This window comes from Nelusetta ayraudi, unplaced genomic scaffold, assembly GCF_046127955.1.
Source record: "Nelusetta ayraudi isolate G7.1 ecotype Tasmania unplaced genomic scaffold, CSIRO-AGI_Nayr_v1 ptg000135l, whole genome shotgun sequence".
Taxonomy (NCBI): domain Eukaryota; kingdom Metazoa; phylum Chordata; class Actinopteri; order Tetraodontiformes; family Monacanthidae; genus Nelusetta; species Nelusetta ayraudi.
Window position 1 is genome coordinate 9,987,118 of NW_027466185.1, and position 21,676 is coordinate 10,008,793.

Here is a 21,676-nt window from a genome sequence, read left to right on the forward strand (position 1 = left end):
AACCTTTTCCAAAAATGAATAAATAACCAAATGAATGAAGAAATGAGTTTGGAAGTAGCAACGTTTTTTGTTTTGTTTTTTAATAGAAACTGATGGGTTTTCTCGCTTAAAAGCAGACACCCATATTACTGTTCAAAAACACCGGCAGAATATACATGCTGTGCAAAACCTCTTTGAGGAAGTGTGCGCGTTTTTGCACGTTCGAAAGTACACATGTAGACAACTTTTATGCAGTTGCACAACAAATTTATTCAGACCGGGCAACAACCGCTGCATTATAACCACAGACAGATAAAAGGATATGAAACAACCATTTTATCAGTTAAATTAGAGAGGAGGTCAAAAATATCAGGCAAGTAACTTTGGCTGGGTCTGGAGTGAATTATTCTTATCTATCGTTATCATTCTAATAATTATTATTATCACCATCACCAGTAGTTATAGTAGTAGTGTTAAGTTTCAATGTTTTATTGCAGGTTTCGTCACTTGCAACAATACTGGCAGAACAAATAGATGACCAAGGCAATTTGCTTTGCTCAGTGCAGCGGCACCTTTCAAGATAATTATTTTATCCTATTAAACATCAGTTTCAGTAATATTTGTTGGTTATTATTCCTTTTGTATAGGCTGCAAGGCACTCATAAACTGATTACAAATTTAGATTGAAAACTGAGTGTGAGTATATTTTTAGTAAAGTAAAAAAAAAAAAAGAAAGGCAGACTCACATCCGAGTGAAGGCGACATTTTTTGTAATACAGTAATTACAATATAATACTGTTACCATGAAACATGAAAAAAAAAAAATTTTTGGTCATATATTCCACGCCTGGCAGCTTCTAAATTCTGTGCAGCCTCTTTGTTTTTCTGCCTGTTGTGCAGAGAATAGCAGATCATAACCAACATTTCACTCTTCCCATCAATCCAATAAATAATTTCAAACACAATATTGCATCGTCTCCATACAGTCTCTGCGTGATAGTCAGTGACTCTAAAATGAGTCGCACAACTAGTGTCAACAACCGATGAAAATCTTCCACTTTGCCAAGAACAACGGGCCACCCGCATCACTTTGAAATGTGATCACTGAAGAAAGTGGATGGATCATTGTGTCTTACAGGAACAGCTTCACATTAAATTAAAAATAAATAAATAAAAATAGGGCCACAGGAAACAACAATGTCGGAACGCTTGAAGTGCGCTTCCCGTGTCGTCACATTCACAGCGCGTGGTCCGCGTCGGCCAGATGGCGCTCCATCAGCTGTTTCTCCACCAGGTCCTCCACCCGGCCGACCTCCACCTCGTCCGCGTCGTCCATCAAGCTGGACCAGACGGCGCCCTCGTCCGCACGGTCCACGGGCTCCGGCTTGATGGCGACGTTGGCAGGGGACGAGTCGTCGTGCGTTGTGGTCACGCAATTGCAACTGTCACAGAAGCCAAAGCGCTTGAGTCCGGGCGAAACGTTGGCGCCGGTGAAGGTTCGCCGGCAGCCCTTGCACGTCACTGGCCAGAAGTGTCTGTGAACCTGTCAGTGGAGCGGACAACCAGAACAGGAAGTCAGTAAATTCATAGAAATTACTCTTAATCAGGGATGGAAATTATTGATTAATTCATTAATCATTAGTTGATTGACCTTATTGATCGATTTACGATTAATAGATAAGCTGCGATTTTTCCGGAGAACCTAAATTTCACAATGATAAAGGTGTAAGGAACACATTATTTAACCCTTAAATAATGTTGAGGGTTCAATGTGACCCATTTTCACATTTCACAAACACAGTGAACATATATCCTCTGATTTTAAGTTGACTTCTAACATTTCAACTTTTTTTTTTTTAAGTTGTTTAAAAGTAACTTGTTCTAAGTATATTTTGACCATCACAATATCTGAGTGAATGATATTAACTACCCGTGTAAAAAATGTTTAATTAATTGCGACTAATTTCATTTAATCGATAATCGAGTAATTGTTAACATCCCTACTCTTAATCTCAAAGTTGAGTTGGCTGAAGAATTGAAGAATTTAGAAGAAAACAGACTCGACTCGAGGGATCAATGAAATTCAAGCTCTTACGCTGAGGGCGTGGCTGCGAAGGTGCTCCTGCCTGGTGAACCTCTTGCCGCACATGCAGCAGGGGAAGGGCCTCTCTCCGGTGTGACAGCGGATGTGCCTCTTCATGATCCCCTTCTGCTTGGCCGTGTACGGGCAGAACGGACACTTGTGGAGTTTCACCGGCACCACCAGACCGTCACCTGCAGGGGGCATGAGAGGCAGAGAGTAAGTGTGAAAGCCGGTGAAAACTGGCTGCGCATCTGTACAGGAAATGCAAGTCAAACCTCACATGTTTATTTTTCTGTTGTTTTTTTTATTTTTTTTTTAAATGATGTCAGCATTGGCTGCAAGCCAGAATTCAGGCTGATTTTGCTCAATACCTGCGTCCTCCCCCAGCCAGTCAGTCTGGATCTCCATGATGGACGATCCCACAAACCCCAGGCCGTCATCCATTCGGCTTCCTCCCGAGCTGCTGCCGACTCCCTGGTTGAAACGATGCGCCGCTCTGTCCCCCAGGGAAGTCAGGCCTTCACCCCTGCCATACATCTCCATCCCGTGCCTGGGGTTGTAAGACGAGCTGTACCCTAAGGGGGAGCGCTCGTCGGTGGGAGACGGGCTGGAGTGCTGCAGTCTAATGTGGTGAGGGTTACTGAGAGATGGCCCAGAATATGAGGTCAAGTCTTTGGAGTAAGGAGACTCCATGAGCTCCTCATCAGGATCGTACTCTATTTTGGGGTTGACCAACTCCGAGGTGGACGAGGAGGACGCCAGGTTGTTCTGGTCCATGTGTTGCGACTGACCTTCGGCCATAGATTTAAACCCCTTAAACTCCTCTCTGGAACTGCTGTCACTGTTCATGTCCCTGCTGGTACCCGGACTCGTGGTGACAGGGACGGACGCAGGGGTTCTAGCCAAGGCCGCAGTCTCCCGGTGTTTATCAGCCTCTGCCGCCAGCGAGTGAGGTTCCGCTGCCTCTGCGCCGTCATTGATAGAAGCAGCAGAAGTGCCGCTGTCTGCAGGAACCACTCCCCCATCCTGTGCGTGGGCCTCCTTCTCCGCGGTCCTCTCCTTGTCCTTGCTGCAGATCTCCAAGGACGAGCTGATGTACTCCTTGCACACGTTCACGAGATCGGTCATCTGCAGGTAGCTGGCGGCCGACATCACCTCAATCACGTTGCTTCTGTTCAGGGCCAACCGACCGGAATACATGAAGTCCAGGATGACGGAGAAGGCGTCGGCCGTCACGATGTCCAGCGATGCGGTGCTGCAGCGCTGTCCGTTATCCTTAAAAAACAAAACACATAGTTCACGATTGTAAATTTAAAGACATAAATTTAGATCAAGGCTAGAAAACAAATCCTGTTTGAAATTCTGTGCTGTACTTTGTAGAAAAATAGTTTGAAAATAAGCAGAGCAGTTGTCGCTGTATGCTATATTTGATAAATACAGATATCCGGTGGTACCAAGATCCGATTTCAGAATGAAAATCAAGCATACACACACCAATGAGGACATTAGGAAGACACCTGTAAGCCCACAGTAAGTTGTCTAAAGCACAGTTAGGAAACTGCTGAATATTTCTAGGTGTGGCGTGGCAGATGTGCTCTTATATTGAAAAGACTATTCATTCGCGCCAGCAGCACATCTGTTTTCTCTGAATCTCCAACAGCGTCAACTCAGAGACAATCCATGAAACGCCAAACACACACAGTTACCTGCAGGTAGTGAACGAGAAGAGCCCGGAAGTAGCCGCTCCCAGCAAACAGCACGTTGCGGTGGGCTTTGAAGACGCGGCCCTCCACCAGGATGCTGCAGTCACAGAAGAAGTCTCGCTTGCGCTGCTCGTTGAGCTCAAACAGCAGTTTTGGCAGGTAACCGGGCATTTCCATGTCGACACCTCTGTGAGGCCTGCAGAGGAAATTCCGAGAATCTGCAAAGGAAGAGAACTCATTTGAGGATGTTGTATGTTGATAACGTTGCTGATTGGGGCTGGTTTTTTGTTTCCCCTGAGCTACGTGTTAGAGCGCACAGTTTCTGAAAAGCGAGGATGGACTTCTGGTGAGTTTATTGGCTGCCCAGTGTTCAATATACACATCAATAAAGTGAATTTAGCATGAACTGGGGGCTTTCAACGAAAGCAGGGCGAGGCGAGCGCAAATGCGACCCCTACACATTGTGATGACACCATGATGTGATGCTTGATGTGACACAAAGTAAGAGAATAAAAATGGGTAAACGGAAGCCAGGAGTCATTTTTATCCATTGTGAACAATAACAGTAGTCTCATAGAAAGGGTCCAGCTGTTGTGTCTGAGGGGGGAACCAAAAACTCGCAACGAAAAACAAGACAAAACAATAACGCTAACACACACACACACACACACACACACACACACACACACACACACACACACACACACACACACACACACACACACACACACACACACACCATTTTAGCGCTAGGGTGAAAAAACAGGGAGTTATTATTCACTGGGTGGGCAACAATACAACGTTAGCTTCAAAGATGATTTTGTTGCTACTTCGGGCAACTTTCCACGTCGGTGCTCCTTTAACACATACCGGAAGTGCAGTTTCATGACAAGCGAACACTGCTTAAAAACAGCATCCGAATACAAACAAACAAGCATGTCACTTTATGAAATCTTACCTTTAAAGGCCAGTAAAGGAAAGAGAGCCTTGACCAGTACCCCGCACAAAGCTGGGTGGACGGCAGTCTGGTCGCCTCTCCAGCCAACAGCTTCCGCTTTCTTCATCTTGCTTGGGTGTTGTTGGTATAGCTCGTCCTCATTCCCTCTACTGCCCTCTGGCGTACAAAAGCCTATAGCGCCGGCCAATTGTATGCAGCCATATCCAACTGTGTCCCACGATATGGTGTTAAATACATTATATAATGAATCATGCTCTCTTCGAACAGTGTAAATGAAATTGAGAAAGTTGTGAAAGTTTAGAACTGACAGTCATTTGTTTCCTGTAAAAACGTTGTTCAATACGATGCATTTTTGTCATGCTCTATCATCAGCGTTGTTAATCAACTGTGATGTAATATTATACATTGAACTTTACTATTCATATATTTGTAATCTGAACAAGCATTCATTTTGTTTAATCTATGTTTTTGGGTTTTTTTCTTCTTATAATTATTGTGTGCAAGGATAGATGTTTATTTTGTAGCTACCTCCAATAGACAGACATGACATTAGACTAGAGGTGATAATTAGGAATAAATGTGTCGTCACCGTGTTAATCATCCTCTCAACAACCACACTTATGTTCTTGAATAAGTAGACAATGTATCATCCTTTACTCTACTCTCTCTAACTAACAACAACAAAAAAAAGTTTCATTTGATTTTAACCATGTAAACTAAGTAGGATGTAACAACTTGGACAGCAACTGCATGTTTGCGACTGCAGAATGTTTTCTTCCCTCCAAGTTGCGCGCATAAGTCTGGGCTTATTTCTGTTCCCTGCACACAACAGAATCTCAAGTGATGAGAACGATGATGATGGTGGCGATGTTGTGGCAGAGGAACCTCAAAGGGTCGGCCTCCTGTTCCATACGGAGGAGCCAGCGTGCTGCAGCGCGGCCGCACGCCTGCCCGCTCGGGCCCGGCTCAAGAATACTTGTTTATTTGACTTCAATTGCAGAGAGAAAGTCTTTTTTCTCCCTCTTCCTCTTCTTCTTTTTTTATTTTCGGACATAGCACGGGTAAACAAGTAGTTCCTTGAGCGACGCGCCACACCCACTCAGCACAGTCCAGTGTTCTTAGAAGTGTTTTTACACTGATGGGCGCCGGCCCGAGCGACTTATTTGTTTCAGATATTTTCCCATGGCGAACGGGGCGAACACAAAGGCTTCGTGGTAGGCCCTGGAGAAACCACAGGGTAGGCGTACATGAGCCCTCCGCAATCACCCCCTTTTGAAAATGAAATTTATAGCACCTTATAAAAGCTCTATTCAAGCCTTATGAGCACTAAATATAAACTGGTCGAAACTGCCGGGCCTTGACTCAGCCCTCGTAAACTTGACCCGATGGAGCGTCGCGTCCGGTCGATGGCTGGACCGCTGCCGTGCGGCCGCCGGCTCGCCCCATATGGTGCGAGTTCACCCAAAGGTGACCTTTGGTTGGATCCCCGAGGTAGCCTTGGCCCGCTGACCTTCGCCTTGGCTCTGGCTCGAGGAAACACAAGGCCTTTGTTTTGGTCTTTTGTTGACACATGGGCAGGAAACTCCCTCTCCGCAGACGCTCTCGCAGCCCGGCGACGGCCCCGGGAGTTTGTGCACTCTGTGTTTGTATCACACTGGGGCCCCCCTATGTGTGGCACTTTATAATGCTAGTTTACACCCTCGTGGCACCGCACAATATTTGTGATTTACGATTCTGTTTTTTTCGGAGGGGCTCATGATTACAAACGCCACGTGATTTATCGATCGCCGCTGCCCTCCCGTCGGAAGGGTGCAAAAACGGAGCAGCGACGGTTGCAGCGCACGGAGCCGGGACTGTAGCGCGTCGGGGCCCCGCGGCGAGACCCAGCGGCTGGCACCGAGGGCTCAGCGGCACCCCTCTGGATCACTTGCGGTCTGCGCCTCGGCGCGCAACAGCCACTTAGGCCGGCATTTTCCCAGGCTGAGACAACACACCACGGTGGCAGCGCGAGCCGCAGAGAGGGGCTGATTAAAGAGTAGGGACAATGGAGAGAGGGAGAGAGAGAGAGAGGGAGAGAGCGCGGTGGCATTTTTCCATCTCCGCCGCCGTCTCCTCTCAGGGGGGCTGTGGGGGCTGTGGAGGCGGGGTGGGGGGGACCAAGTATGTGGCCGTGAAACGTTTGAATTATCCCAGAATCTCTGGAATTCAGACTGAGGCACCGCGGAGAGGACCCTCGAACCGGGGATCAAAGGGCTCCGAGAGGGAGTGCGGTGGACTTGCGGTGGGCTCGAGCACATATAGGGGAGTTTGGCAGCGCGTGTGAGCCCGCGCGCGCACACGTACATGCGCGCAGTGTTTTAGAAAAACGACGCGAAACGTCACGTTTTTGAAAGGCGCCGCGTGTTTGTTGCGTGTCTGTCTGCCTGCGTGCGAGCGTCCACTAATCCTCCGTGGGATCAGATGCAATCAGAGCCAATCACTGTGAGGCTAATAGGGACGGCCGTCCCTCATCTTGGCTCGTGGGTCGAGGAGGACGAGGAAGGGAAAGGCGAGAAGTGGGAAAAACGGGTCGCCTCTGTTGTTTGTTTACTGCCGTCTGTAATTAGCAGCACTTAATTCCTCCGTCGTTGGTCCGGAGGACGCCTGCAGATTCAAACGCATCACCGTCTGAAGTCTAAAAAAAAAAAGGAGAAATAAATAAAACAAAAAAAAAAAAAAAAGAGAGAAATGCAGACAGCCAGTTTTATTACTGTATATTTAGCAGCCAGAACAGGGTGGTAAACGGAGCCGTCCCCGACCGCAGAGCTTCCGGAAGTGAAGTGCAGGACCTCAGCGCTGGCTGGCTGCCTCGGCTGGATCAAAGCAGCTTCTTATTTTTTTTCTTTTTTTTTGCTATATACAGCAGGCGAGTCATCATCAGGCAGCGAAACGTCCGTGTCTCACAGAGAGGGAGAGGGAGAGCGTGCGTGAACAGTGTGAGTGTATAGAATTACTTCACTGCACAAGCACGTCTTTCTGCAAAACCCGGTCCTGCCCCGAACATCTGCTGCCTGCATGATATTTTTTTCTTCCTTTCTGGATTTGTGTGAGTGCCTTCACGTCTGTCTTTGAGCCAGTCCATGTCTTTTGCCAGTCAACGCTTAAATATGTATGTAAATATGGTGAGGGGGGGAGAATCGCTGTGACTGGCAGCCATCCGCAGCCTTCCCCAGCGGCAGCCTCACTCAGATTTCAACAGTGTAATGTTGCGCATCCGTCTTGCCAGGCTTCCACAGAACACGTTTTCAATGGGTGTTCAATTAGCAATCAGCCAGTCGGACCGAAGCAACTGCTGCAGCTGCAGGAAGGCAAAGAAGACAGGAACAGCGTGTGAATGTGAGGGGAATTAGCAACGGTGGCAGATTTACGAGAAACGGGAAGCATGAAACTGATCATCCAATCAGCTTCCAGCTTTTGTCCTCACGTCACAAAATGCTTTCTGTAGACTTTACACCAGATGGATACAGGAATTAGAAGTGCTCTACTGGTCCGTGTTACTAGCGCATGCAAGGAAATATGTATCAAATTAGTTTGATCTAATCAATGCCACTGTGATTTTAATTAAAAATAAATCTAACATTCAACGCGTTTCAATTAGAATAAATGAAAGTGATATCTCTGCCAACAAGTAATAACAATAACACAAGCGATTCTAACTTTGAATTATGAGGTTTGAAGCTCTCTTGGTCTGCCCCCACCCCTCCAGCATCCCTTAGAGGATCACTTGCGTCAGTCACATTCAGTTTATTGTCCGGTTGCGTGTTTTGCCATTAGACCAGCTGAGATGATATAATAAATTTGATTTAACAGTGGCCCAGAATTAGAACGGAGGAAGAATAAGCAATATTGTTTGCTTCTAACCGTAACAGACTATAACGGTAACACAGCATGATAAGTCTTCTTTCTAAACTCCTCATCCCCTCCTCATCCAAAATCTCAACTTTTCCTGCACACTCACTTTAATCCCCTTCTGGGAACACTGGCTAGATTTTCTGCCGCTTCTTCAGGGTTTATGGCTGCTCTTCCGAGCTGCCGTCGGTACCAAGTGTCGGCCGGACGCCTGCCAGATAAGGCCGCAATCTGAGGTGTGAAGTTATGGAGGGGGATTATTGTGAAGTGTGAGGCTGTCAAGGAGCAAAGGGTCTCCCCAAAAAAACAAAAACATTTCAAACACACGTTCACAATGACTGAAATAAATGAAAAAAACAAAACATGAGCTCATGCAATATAATTCCGCCTCTCCGCAAAGATGGAGTGACAGTTGGCGACAAAGGTTACACATTGCAGCAAAAAGTAGTTTTAGGGGGGCTAATGTTGGCTTTAGCTAAAACCCCAAAACATCAAATCCGGCGCAGTCACATGCATGGCTGGCGGAGGGACCCTTCAATGCCCCCTCCAACCTCTCCAAAAAAAACTCTTTGATTTTTTTTTTTTCCCCCCTCCTCCGTGGCTGTAAAAGATTGTGTCCTGTGTGTGATGTGGCGGACGACTTCAGTCAGTATGAACTGATTACGGGAGACAGACGGAGGGAGACAGACCGAGGGCCTGCCTTTGAGTTATGGCACCAAAGGACATTCTTTAAGCACTTAAAAATAGCAGCAGATCTCCAAGTTTGTGTTTTTCTATCCAGAGACTTTGGGGCATCCTTTCTGTTGGCTTTTTTTTCAGACTGTTCTTGGAACTTAGAATCATAACCAGACCCCCTTTGCTCCTTTATTTTGCTGTTGGAGGTGGGGGAAAAAAAGCCTCTTCCTTTTGTGGAAAAAAACCTGAGTTCTTTTAAGAAAATGTTGTGTTGTTTTAGATTTGAGTGCGTTCCATTTGTGTGTGTGAGTGAGAGAGAGAGAGAGAGAGAGAGAGAGAGAGAGAGAGAGAGAGAGAGAGAAAAAAAAACGTCCCCGTGTGCCCTTGATTAGGATAGAAATTGAATAATAAGGAGGACGTAGGGGCGGGTGCAACCTGGTGACAACATATTGGCCGTCCGAGCAAGGAGCTTCACAAATGATCTGCAGGGGTAAAAACAGAGGGACACGATAAAACTAGAGAAAGGGGGGTGGGGGTGGGGGGTCAAAACAAATGCAGATAGATCGGTGGGAGGAGGAGGAGGAGGAGGAGAAAGATGTGCAGGGGAGAGGGGGGGTGGGCCGTAACGCCAAGCAGCAGCGGCAGAGGGGAGGGGAAACGTCTCCCCTCCCCACATCCCCCTCCCCCGCCCACATTAAAGACATAAAAAAGAAAACAAACAGAAAAACATGTCTGACATAAAGAGGCTGGTTTCCGCGGCGACAGCACAATGGCTGCCTGTGGCTCGCGGGGGCCTCGCCGTTCCGTCTGGGGCCCGGCACCAGCGAAAGTCACCGCAGTCACAGGGCCCGTCAGCGCGTGTGTGTGTGTGTGTGTGTGTCTGTGTGTGTGTGTGTGTGCGCGTGCATGTGTGTGTGTGTGTGTGTGAAACATGGTGAATGTCATCACGAGCCCAGTGCTGTGGGAACCTTCGTGAAAGGGACCCCACTCAGAAGCCACAAAAGTCCCTTTCTTGCTCCTTCTTCTGCAGCTTTTTGCCTCTTTATTTATCTGTGTGTTTGGGGAGCCGGATGAGGAGGAGGGCTGGCTGTGTGTGTGTGTGTGTGTGTGAGAGAGAGAGAGAGAGAGAGCATGAGTGTGTGTGTGTGTGTGTTTCTGACAGGCCTTCCTGCTCTTTTGACACCTCGAATCGCATCAGTCACTCTTTCAAACGTACACACTGAGTGCGCCTGACACCTTCTTTTTTTTTTAACCCCCTCCCAGCAGCTTTATTCACACCTCATATCTGCTCTTTCGGAAGCCCCCTTGTTCAACCCCCTCCCCCCTTTTTTTTTTTTTTTTACAATCCGAGCGCTGGCATTCCCAGGAATGCCTCGGACGTCCAGCTCAGTCGGGGTGTATCACGGCGACGGCCAGACGGGTGGTGCCGCAGGTCCCAGGCATTTTCTTTTTTTCCTTTTTCCACTGCGTCTGAAGGCTCGATAATTCCCTCATGGGTCCGGGGGCCGGACAGTGCCAAGCGAGTCCGCTGCCAGTTCCCATGCCAATCCAATCTTGACCCCATGTGACTGAGCACACACTGCCGACTGCAGACTGCACTGGCTGCTGGAAACAGCTTCAGATTGATAAGAAAGCTAGAGGGATTTTTTTCTTTGTATTTGTGTGCATTTGTGTGTGTGTGGGTTTGTTTTTTTTTTGCATGTCAATGCGTGTCAGCTGCACTTGCATGCAGCAGGGCACCATGCGGCTTCTCCTTCGGACCACAAGTGGCCTTTCATATATTCTCGGCAGGGGCGCCAGACTGTGAACAAACATTTACATTTGACAATCTGATGCACAACATCGGGTGGGTGTGGGAGTGGGGGTGGGGGTGACGGGGGGTGCGGGGGAGGGGGGTGGGAGCTATCGGCGTGCCCTGTTATTTAACGCATGGAAACACGTTGTTTCAGAAAGAACCTCTGACGTTAGTCACGCAGCGCATCGTAAACACGGATGCACTTGTAATGAAGTGCATGTGTTCCGACGCTCCTCGTAGCCCGCGCGGCATATATTAATACATTTAAAGGCCTTTATTTTTTCATCGCCCTGACACAGGGAGTCCAGGAAAGAGCACACTTAGCCCTCTGTTTAGAGCCTCCTGTACAAAGCACCAGTTTTTTAGCTTCTTGCTAAAAGCGATGCTGTTGCTGAAAGCTCAGAATGCCAGCAAAACACAACATAACATAAAACAGAAGTCAGGAATCAGTGCCCTGAGTGACATCATAAAGAGCTGCATACTTTCTGAAAAGAGGCAGAAGCAAAGAACTCAAAATTGGCTTCACCCCTCACATTTTATTGTTAAAAAAAATAAAATAAAAAAAATAAACACTGGTGAAGTGACCTTTGCATAGTGTGAAACTTTTGAATTCCAACATATTCCAACAAGCTCCTCTTCCAGGGGCTTTTTTTTTTTTTTTTTACTGATTTTACTCTCTTCAAAGAGCAGTGCAAGGCTTTTCACGCCAGATCATCTTAATTCCAGGGAACCTTATAAAAAAAAGAACTATCTCTGATTGTTGGCTACTTCTGCAGACTCTGCGAAAAAAAGAAAGAAAGAGGGGTAAAACAAAAAAAAGGGGGGGGAAGAAGTAAAGCGCAATAATCAAAGCCAAAGCGAACGTTTCTGATCGCTTATTCGGTTTGACAGGAATGCGCCGAAAAGAAAATAGCAGCGAGACGCCCTGCCAAGTCGGTTCCAACTCACGGACTCTCAAACAATAGCAACAGTCATGCATCAGAAATAATAAGCACAACTGAGTGTTTGTGCATTATAAATTGTGGGCACGCGCTGTCCGCATCCATGTGAAGAGGCCTGCGCTTTTTTTTCTCCCCTCTGCGCGTCCGCGTGTTTTTCCGCGTGTCTCACCGCCGTGCGCCGCAGCGGCGTCCCCGCTGGTGCCTGCGTGCGTGTGCGGCGCAAATTGCAAAAGCATGAGCTTGTTAATTCCGACGAGGGACGCGGCCTTGTTGTGGTTTGGAGGGATGGAAGGAGTGGGGGAGGAAAAAAAAGAGGGACTTGAAGTGGCCGGGCCAGGATCGCCAGAAATCCGCTCTGCCAGCCCCCCCCCCCCCCCAACCCCTCGGCCCCACACACACACCCTTCCCCCCCACGCCCTAACGTCCGTGATCGGCCTCCCTCCACGCAAAAACCCACCACGAAAACCCGTTTCCACGACGGACTCCTTCACCCATTCATCTTTTTAATTGCTCTCCCCCCTTTTTTTTCCCTTGCGCATGTTTTTCGTGCAGCTTTGCCTCACGCTCGGAATACCCGGGAGGTGTGTACGTGCGTGGCTGAGGACAGGGTGAAGCCGGAGTGAATCATTTAAATGAAAGAGGGTGGGTTTTGACGGGCAGCTGGGTGGGTGGGTTTAGTGCTAAAAATAACAACAGAGAGGCGACTGAAGTCCGACGACAATGTAAGACGTCTCTTTCTTCCTCAAAGCCGTCTTTTTAAGTTTCTGATGCCGAAATTGGATCCAGATCTGAATCAGGGAATGAGTGGTAATGAAGGGCGCTGGGGTCTGACTTTTCCCTGAGTCAGACTCACCACATAAAAAATAACAACAACAACAACAAAAAAAACCTTGTGACGGCCTCATCATGTACAATCACTCAAAAGTTGTTTGACGGCGTTCGACGCGGCCTTCGTCCGGCTGTCGCGTCCACGCGGAGCGCCGGCGAAGCGGCCTGGTAAGAAACTTTGCAAGTGCGTAAAAAAAAACGAAGACCGAAACAACAAAGTTGCAACCGGTCGCACAAAGATTTTGCACTGGTGCATTAAAGTATGTTTGAACACACCCTTCCAGTCTGCCGGGCAGGAAGCAACACGCTCGCTGTGGGCATTGTGTGAGAGGGCGATGCATGCCACTTTGGCTCACTCCGTCTTTCGCCAACACACACACCCACACACACTCACGCACACACACACACACACACACACACACACACACACACACACACACACACACACACACACACACACACACACACACACACACACACACACACACGGGCACTCTGGCTCTGTGTTTCCATGGCAGTCTGTAGCAGCAATCTTCCCACGGTGGCAGCAGCAGCAGAACATGAGTGCTGTGTGTGTGTGTGTGTTATCTTGTCTGGTGAAGAGCCCAGATGTTCAGACACTCGCTGGACTCCGTCCCCTCTTGACCCCCTCCTCACCTGAGTCCTTCCCCTCGTGGCAACAAACACCGACGCCGACCGAAGATTTTTCAGAGAACGGGCTGCGCTAAAGTCACAGCTACTGTCCCAAATATTAAAAGGCGCAGCTGGAAAAACATTCATCTAAATTCTTCGAGTCAAATTTGGATCATTGTAGCTTCCACAAACCTAAATGGCACCAGAGGAGCAATATGGAGTTTTGATTTTAAAGCACAGTCGTGACATTTGTCTGGGTGTAATTCACTCTCTGTTCATGAAACTTTTCCAGTGGCTCAACCCAGAAGGCAGTTAAGATTGATTTCATTCAATAGGTGAAATGTATTTTAGGGTTAAATGTGCATTTAATTTGAAACCATTAACCAGTCAGGTATTTTCAATTAAATTGCAATATTGCAAATTGCAGTAGGTAAATTGCAGTTACTCCCACCAGGTGAAGACTGTATCTATATCCCACACTTCTTGATGTGTCTTCGAAATTATGGGGGGTAATGTTTCCACAATAAACTACAAAGATAGTATGAAAAAAAAAACAATTAGTTTGAATATGTAAATTCTAACAAGCAGGTTTGACATTTGAAATATCCATACTTTTATTTATTTTTAAGGTTAATGGCCACTTATTCTTCAGGTGTTTTTATTGCTAGTTGATATTTTTTTATATATATATATATATATATATATATATATATATATATATATATGTATTACTTTTTTTTAATTAAATTGAATGACCTTTAATGGCTTTTTTTTTAATTAGCAGTCACTTATTTTTCAAGTCTTCTATTTGACCTATTCAATGGATTCAGAGTGTTTCTATGTTCCCCCATCTGTTCAGCGGAACACACGTTGAGGAGACTCGTGCACTCCTGATATTCCCGACATTCTGTTTGGAGGAGCGCCCACCGGTTTGCACATCAGAGGGGTCAGCGGTGGGCTTGCGGGTTTTGCGAAGTTTTCTTTTCAGGATTTTCTTTCTCTCCACTATTGTTTGTTAATTGCTGACAGCAGCCCTGTCTTTCACAGTGACTTGTCTCTCTCTGACGGAAGGGGGTTGGGGTGGGGTTGGGCGGGGGGGGGGGGGGTGCGGCGGCCCCCCTTCGACTCCGGCTCGGCTGCATGATCGCGCGTGTGATTTGCTCTCACGCCCCCGCTTCGCTTATGATGGAGCGTTTTCACGGGCCGCGAGCGGGTTTTCCCACACTCCTCACCTCTCCGTGCCCCCCCACCCACCGCCCAACCCACCCTCCACTCCCACCATGCCATTGTTTGAGCGAGTGAACGAGCAAGCACAATCAAAGGTGTTCACAGTGAAGGAGAGAAGCATGGAGAGAGACGGAAATGTAGTGGGGATGAGACGGGCGGCTAATTGACTGAAGTCTGACGGGGCAGAGAGGTGGAAGGAGCCTGGGTGGGGGGAAGGCCAGATAAGTGGGGAGGAGGAAGAGGGTGAAGGAGGGAGGGGCGGAGAGGAGAGGATACGGGAGGAAAAGTGGCGGAGCCAAAACTGGCAACCCTTCCCCAAATGCCAGAGTCCTACTTTGTCACTAGAGGAGGTTGTGTGACAGACAGAGGGAGAGGAGGAGAGAGAGACAGCAGCAGCAGCAGCAGCAGCAGCAGAGGAAGAGGAGGAGGAGGAGGAAGAAGAGGGGGAGGAGGGATGCCAGTGGCTGAGAGATCGAAGCGGCTCCAGAGTTTTTTCTAAGTTGCCATGGGCCCTCGGCGGCGGTCGGTCCACCGGCTGTGCTGAGTCACAGAGGGAAGGAGAAAAAACAACACACACACAGACACACACACACACACACACACACACACACACACACACACACACACACTCAAGGAGGAGGACAAGTGACAAGAAGTAAGTCAACGCATCCCGGCTTTTATAAGTGAGTGAAGGAGAGAGTCGAGGAGAGAGCGGGCCTGGAGGGAGAGCATCCGGCGACATCCTCCACTCACCCATCGCCTCGCCCACTCTGTTGGCTCTCCATCCATCCGTCCGTCAGTCAGTCCATCCACCCGGAGACATGAAGAGACCGCACGACTACAGCTCGCCAGACTCGGACACGGACGAGTTCATCGACGTGGGGCAGGAAGACGGCTTCTGGTGAGCGTCCGCGAGAAACTTTGCAAACTTGGCAACTGTAACTGTCAGTGATTGTGAACTAAACTCAATCACAAGCTTCTCTCGGTCAGTTTATTTTACTACAGAGGGTGAAGTTGAATGTGATACATGTGACGTGTAAAAGCTAGAAGCTGGTGATTTACACCCCTGCTATGTGAATTTCTCATGAGCAAATGAGTTAAAGACAATTTAACTTTAGACTTTGGAAAGTGTGACACACATTCGGAAATCTCAGCGATGGAATCTGTTAACTGCATTTCCTTGTGTCACCTTTAAAGATTAATTTAGTTTGTATATTAGATCAAATAGTGACAAGTAAGTTTCACCTGGACCCTGCAAGTCGCTCAAAAGTGACTCTCTCCTGTCAGGAACACAGTTACAGGTGACGGTCAGAAACTTTTCCTAAAACTGATACTTTGAAAGTGCTTTGTGAAGGGATTTTAGCTAAATACTCTTGGTTTTATTTTATTTTATTTTATGTGTTTTATTTTATTCTATTTCCCCTTCATGTCTGTTTTATTTCTGTTTTTAATGAGTTCAGGAAGATTATGACATTGCATAAAACAGGAAAATAAATTGCAATAATGAATAATAGTAAATAAAATTTAAAAAAAAAATTACAGCACAAAAATGTGTTTTGGGGTAATATTTATTTATTTATATATATCGTAATACAGTATAGGGGTACGTGTTTATGTATTTTGAAAATAGAATTTGCAGTTAAATCAATAATTTTTTCAGATCTTATTATAATTGACCTTTTTACATGATGTCAAGTAGCTAAAGGGTTCTTATTATTTGTGCTTTTTGTTCAAATCCTCTTAAAAAAAATAGTCATTCTGAAATTTGAAAATGCAACCAAGCACAAATTATTCTTACAAATTATTCATAAAAAAAAACATTTTGAATTTTTATCTTTTAAGATGCAGAAGTGGCACCAGGATGCTGAGAAGCAGAATGACGTGACTCATTATTAAATATCAAACACTCACTCTTCGCAACGGCCAAGCCATAATAAAGCAGTAAAGTTATGGAGTTATGCAGATATCTATTAAATGTAATTTTGATCAGCAGTGCTGTGCGTGTCACATGCATGGCACAATAGAGGCCGTGCACAGAGATGAAATGCTGGTTACATCACAGGCTGCCGGGCGCCAGTGACGCCGTCCCCGACAGCTTTTCTCTTTTTTTTTCTTCTCGGACAAATCCAATTGCAGCGTGACACGCAAACTGAGGACAGTGCTGCTCTCTTTGAACAGAGTGCCGTCAGAAAAACGTGCGCCCAAACACACACACACACATAGTTAAAAACAAAAAAACATGCAGCCGCGTGGTCGGCTTTCATGTCAAAATCTAATAGAGGGTCTGAGTGAGTCTCCGGCTGGGCCGCTTTTCTTTTGGAGGGAACTCCGAGCTGGCAGCCTCCTCGCAGGCCTCGCAAAAAGATGAGAGCGAGCAAACAAACACGATCCACATTGTGCCGTCGCAGGGCCTGGGATCCCACGCTGCACTAGTCCCACGCAACAGAGAGGGGAGGGTGGGGGGGGGGGGACAAGCATCGCCCCGGGGGATACACAATCATCCTCTCCTCCTTCTTCTTCTTCTTTTTTTAAAAGAGTGTTTTCGCTCATGTCGAAAAGGAGAACAGCATGTCATTTCGCTGGGACTAATGTCCAGAAATGCATTAAACTAAAACAGTCTCATCTTCCCCTCCTCTCCCGCACACTGCCTCGGCTTGTCTGCGCCCGAGAAGCAAATTAGATTGAAGGGAGCTGATGTGCCATCCTGCCTGCGTTGTATTAAGGGTGGGGTGGGGGGGTAATAGCAACAAGATGCCGCCGAATCAAAGTCATCGTGCTGCTCTCTGTGCCAAACCTACCACACACACACACACACACACACACACACACACACACACACACACACACACACACACACACACACACACACACACACACCTCCTTCATCCACCCTCTCTGTCTCCCATGGTGCAGCCCAGTCACAGGGTCCATGTCTCCTGGCAGCGCCTCTCAGATCCTGGCCCGCAAGAAGAGAAGAGGGGTGAGCGGATCATGGTCTCCCTGATCTTAATCTCGTTTAAAAAAAAAAAAGAAAGTTTGTGTGGGTGTTTTTTTTTTTTTTTTTTCGTTTCCTTGATGTCGCCTCTCCTCTCGCCTCCCTTCGCCGAGCAGATCATAGAGAAGAGGCGGCGAGACCGGATCAACCACAGCCTGTCGGAGCTCAGGAGGCTGGTGCCCAGCGCGTTTGAGAAGCAGGTGAGCATTCAAAGGCAGAAGGGTCACTGCTTGAAGGAAAATTAAAAAACAGGGGGGCGGGGGGGGGGGGGGGGGAGGGCGGGGACAAAAGGCTGTCTCGCGTGCAGTGGGGGTGAAAATTTGTCGTCGCCTCTCCTCGCAGGGCTCATCCAAGCTGGAGAAGGCTGAGATTCTGCAGATGACAGTGGACCACCTCAAACTGCTGCACGCCATGGGCGGGAAAGGTGGGAGGTCATTTCACTTCATTTTGTTTGAGGTGTGTGAGCTTTTACACCCTGAGCACTCTGATATGTTATTCACGGAACTTCCAAAATCGCCCTGTTGCAGAGGACGAAGAAGGAGAAGAAAAAGAATGCCTTTATTTAACCCACAATGGGGAAATTTGCATGGTACAACAGCATATAGAGTGCAAAGAGAAGAATTAAAATGAGTGCAAGGAGTCAATGAAAAAGAAATAATATACACACACACACACACACACACCTGTCAAAAGTTTAGACACCTTGTTTTGTTTTTTAAAACGAGACATATGCAATTATGCATTAAAGAAAAACATGTTAAAGAACTCTAAATGTGCTTTTTATGAAAGGTGACTACGTTGAAGAATTTAAAAATAAAACGTGTTTGAGTTATTTTACTTTTTTATTGTTTCCAACATAATTCCATGTTGTTCATGCGTAGTTTTGATGCCTTCAGTGAGAAACTGCAATGTCAATAGTCGTGAGAATGAAAGAAAAGACATTGAATTCATAGTGTCCAAACTTTTGACTTGTAATGTACAAGTTATTTCCATGACTAAAGAAGCGTAAAAAAAAAGAAGAAAAAAAGTGATGATAGATGGGTGTTCATTACACTTGAATTGTGGAGGAATGCAGGAGTCTGGAGCTGAAGGTTCTCCACAGAGTGGTGCAGGGGGTGGGAGGTGTTGTCCCATTCGTCCTGTGACAATCTGTTCATTTCTTAAACACTCGCAAACATATTTCTGTTTTTGTTTAAATGTAATTTAATTTGATTTAGGAGTAATATTGTTTTAGTATAGACTATATTAACATGTAATTGTGATCAGTATTCATTTTATATACTGGCATTGTTTTTTTTACTGTAATTTTGTCTTCTGGAAGACAAATATACTTTTGGGACAAACAGAAGAAATAAAGTCTCATCTCGTCTCCGTCTTTGTGACCAAACTCTTTTTCCTCCTCCAGGTTTCTTTGACGCCAGGGCGCTGGCAGTCGACTACAGGACGCTGGGCTTCAGGGAGTGCGTGGGCGAGGTGGTCCGGTACCTCAGCTCCCTGGACGGGGAGTCGGTGGACCCCATAGGAGCTCGCCTCGTCTCCCATCTGTCCCACTGCGCCAGCGAGCTGGACCCCCTCCTGCTGCAGTCGCCGCCGGCCTCCGCCCTTCCCTTCCCGCCATGGGCGTGGCCGTCCTTCCCCCAGCTCTCCGCCACGTCCCAGGCTGCCGCTGCCGCCGCCTCGTCTCCATTCACCACCGGCCGAAGAGACCTGGCCCTGCTGGGGTCCTACCCGTCGCCTGCCTCCCTCAGCCTGGCTCCCATGGCGGCGTGCCAGCAGGGGGCGCCGCCGCCGCTGCTCGCGTCGGCCGCGGCCCTGGCCTCGGTTCACAGGGTGCCTTCCCTGGCGGCGTCCCCGGCCCTGGCGCCCTCCAGGCCGGCCCAGCCCTCCCCCCACAGCGCCAGCCGGGCCTCGCCCCTCCCCCTGGTCACCTCTTCTTCTACCTCTCCCTCCACCACCTCCTCCTCCTCCGGCCGGCCACAGGTCTCCTTCAGGCCCTTTGCGCCTCAGGGGTCTCCGACAGCTCAGCGCCGGGTCTTGAACGGGTCAGCCAAGTCGTCCCAGGGGTGGGGGACAGAGATCGGAGCTTTTTGAGGCGGGGGAAGGGGGGAGAACTCTGTGAACTCTAGACTGAGCATGAGGCGTAGCGCCACAAAGTGGGCGTGACATTGGAACTTCGTTGATTGCCCGTTTTGAAGGATTTCAAGAAGCCATATTAGACTATAGAGGGACTTTCAGAGCATTAAAAACAATCATGTATCACAGGGCGGGTGGGGGGGGGGGGCGTGAAATAATGACAGAATGTGAAAGAGGATATGAATTCAGACGGGAACTCACACGACGGAGCCATATATATATATATATATATATATATCTCAGATCAACGTTGACTTTTTACTGTGATTCTCCGGCAAACTTTATACATCTGCGTCTCCCTTTGGAAGAATGTTCGAGAAATATATATATATATGTGTGTGTATGTATAAAGACTAAGTGCCTATACTTCAGTGAGTGTGCGTATTCTTTTCCCCAACAACAGCATGAAAGCGTACGGAACACACAGCACTTCCAGCTATAACTTTGCCAAAAATCGATAACAAAAGGCAGAAGCGTTGGGAGCCGAGCGTCAGCCGCTCGTCCATATGGGCCCCCTCGTCTGCAAGAGCACGGCTCCAACCCCCCCCCCCCCCAACCCCCGATCCTCCACCATCGGCGTCTGAGCTGTCTGCAGCGATGCCTGATGGGAGCTGCGGCTTTGCGGCCGTCGGGGATAAACATGGTGGGAGCGGGTGATGTTTTTGGGATGCCGCCGCGAGGCAAACAGAACCCGTCGCTGTGCCCTCTAATTGGCGGTGCCCTGTAATTAGCGTTCGCCTCCTATCAGCCCATGTATCTTCTTCTCCTCCTCCTCCTCCCCGGGGACCTCTCCACAATCTTGCGGCGTGCCGGCGGATATATATCTCTCCTCTTCCCATCCCTCCCCACACCCGACCCCCCCACCCCACCACCACCCGCCCCGCCGACTCCCCTAACAATGGACAGTCAGGAGGGGAGGAGGCAGAGAGGGGCAGAGGAGGTCTGATGGGGTTGCGGTCAGGATGACTGATTGGGCGTAGACGTTCAATGACAGGGTGTTGGAGGGGCGGGTGTGGGGTGGGTGTTATGGTGCGAGATGAGAGGGGATTGAAGGGACGATGATCGAGTGACAGTGAGCCAGTTGTCCGAAGGGTGTAAAGAAAAGAAAAAAACCGGCGAACGATGACGAGCGACAGAGGCAGCGAGTCGTTTCCCCGAGGCGACCAACCTCGTCCTTGCCTGAACGCCCCCAAAAATACTGCGCCATGGGGAGCTCTCTCTCTCTCTCTCTCTCTGTGTCTGTGAGTGTGCGTGCGTGCGTGCGTTTACTGCGAGAGGGCGCTTTGATCTACTTCAGGATGCAATGTCTGTGGTCTGCGGTCCGAAAATGTGTGTGTTCCGCGGAGCGCACATTGTTTATCTGAGTGAGTGTGCTGTTGTGTCCTTACGCCCGGCTCAGACGCGGGAGGGCGCGCGCGCGCACACACACACACACACACACACACACACACACACACACACACACACACACACACACACACACACACACACACACACACACTCGTTCGTGCGCCCTGCGCTCTCGGCGATCTGTTTTCTTTGCGCGCGCAACGCCAAGAGCTGTCCTCGCGCTGGCGTCAGGCGGCGGCGGCGTGGCTCTCGTGCGAGGCCGTCCGGCGGTCGGACGGACGGTATGGCGGTGGAATGTTTGTGGAGGACACACACACACACACACACACACACACACACACACACAGACGCAGACTCACGCGGGCTGTCTGGCACTATTCTGGCCTGTGAGCCGACAGCGGCGGCGGAGCCAGAGTCGCCGCCGCCGCAGTTTCCAGGAGGGACGACCACAGTCACACTGCGCCGGGTTTCCCACGGGGGAGGAGGAA

General features: G+C 48.4%; 2 protein-coding genes across 2 annotated transcripts; one reads left to right on the plus strand and one right to left on the minus strand.

The window, feature by feature from the left end:
• Nucleotides 1–224: 224 nt before the first annotated feature.
• zbtb8b (zinc finger and BTB domain containing 8B) lies at nucleotides 225–4,853 on the minus strand. The gene is made up of 5 exons (XM_076012118.1): nucleotides 4,724–4,853; nucleotides 3,769–3,983; nucleotides 2,434–3,337; nucleotides 2,075–2,253; nucleotides 225–1,522 (listed from the first exon to the last, which is right to left on the minus strand). The coding sequence occupies exons 1-5, from the start codon at nucleotides 4,827–4,829 to the stop codon at nucleotides 1,217–1,219; spliced, it is 1,710 nt and encodes a 569-aa protein (XP_075868233.1). The 5' UTR covers nucleotides 4,830–4,853; the 3' UTR covers nucleotides 225–1,216.
• Nucleotides 4,854–14,997: 10,144 nt separating this feature from the next.
• On the plus strand, nucleotides 14,998–20,141 carry heyl (hes related family bHLH transcription factor with YRPW motif like). The gene is made up of 5 exons (XM_076011761.1): nucleotides 14,998–15,611; nucleotides 17,624–17,690; nucleotides 17,822–17,905; nucleotides 18,048–18,129; nucleotides 19,111–20,141. The coding sequence occupies exons 1-5, from the start codon at nucleotides 15,532–15,534 to the stop codon at nucleotides 19,794–19,796; spliced, it is 999 nt and encodes a 332-aa protein (XP_075867876.1). The 5' UTR covers nucleotides 14,998–15,531; the 3' UTR covers nucleotides 19,797–20,141.
• Nucleotides 20,142–21,676: the final 1,535 nt, after the last annotated feature.

Coding starts and splice junctions, on each gene's coding strand:
- heyl (XM_076011761.1), top strand. CDS start 15,532: ATGAAGAGACCGCACGACTACAGCTCGCCAGACTCGGACACGGACGAG. Junction 15,612..17,623: donor GGGCAGGAAGACGGCTTCTG/GTGAGCGTCCGC, acceptor CCCATGGTGCAG/CCCAGTCACAGGGTCCATGT. Junction 18,130..19,110: donor GCACGCCATGGGCGGGAAAG/GTGGGAGGTCAT, acceptor TTCCTCCTCCAG/GTTTCTTTGACGCCAGGGCG.
- zbtb8b (XM_076012118.1), bottom strand. CDS start 4,829: ATGAAGAAAGCGGAAGCTGTTGGCTGGAGAGGCGACCAGACTGCCGTC. Junction 3,338..3,768: donor TTCTCGTTCACTACCTGCAG/GTAACTGTGTGT, acceptor TTGTTTTTTAAG/GATAACGGACAGCGCTGCAG. Junction 1,523..2,074: donor TTCGCAGCCACGCCCTCAGC/GTAAGAGCTTGA, acceptor CTCCACTGACAG/GTTCACAGACACTTCTGGCC.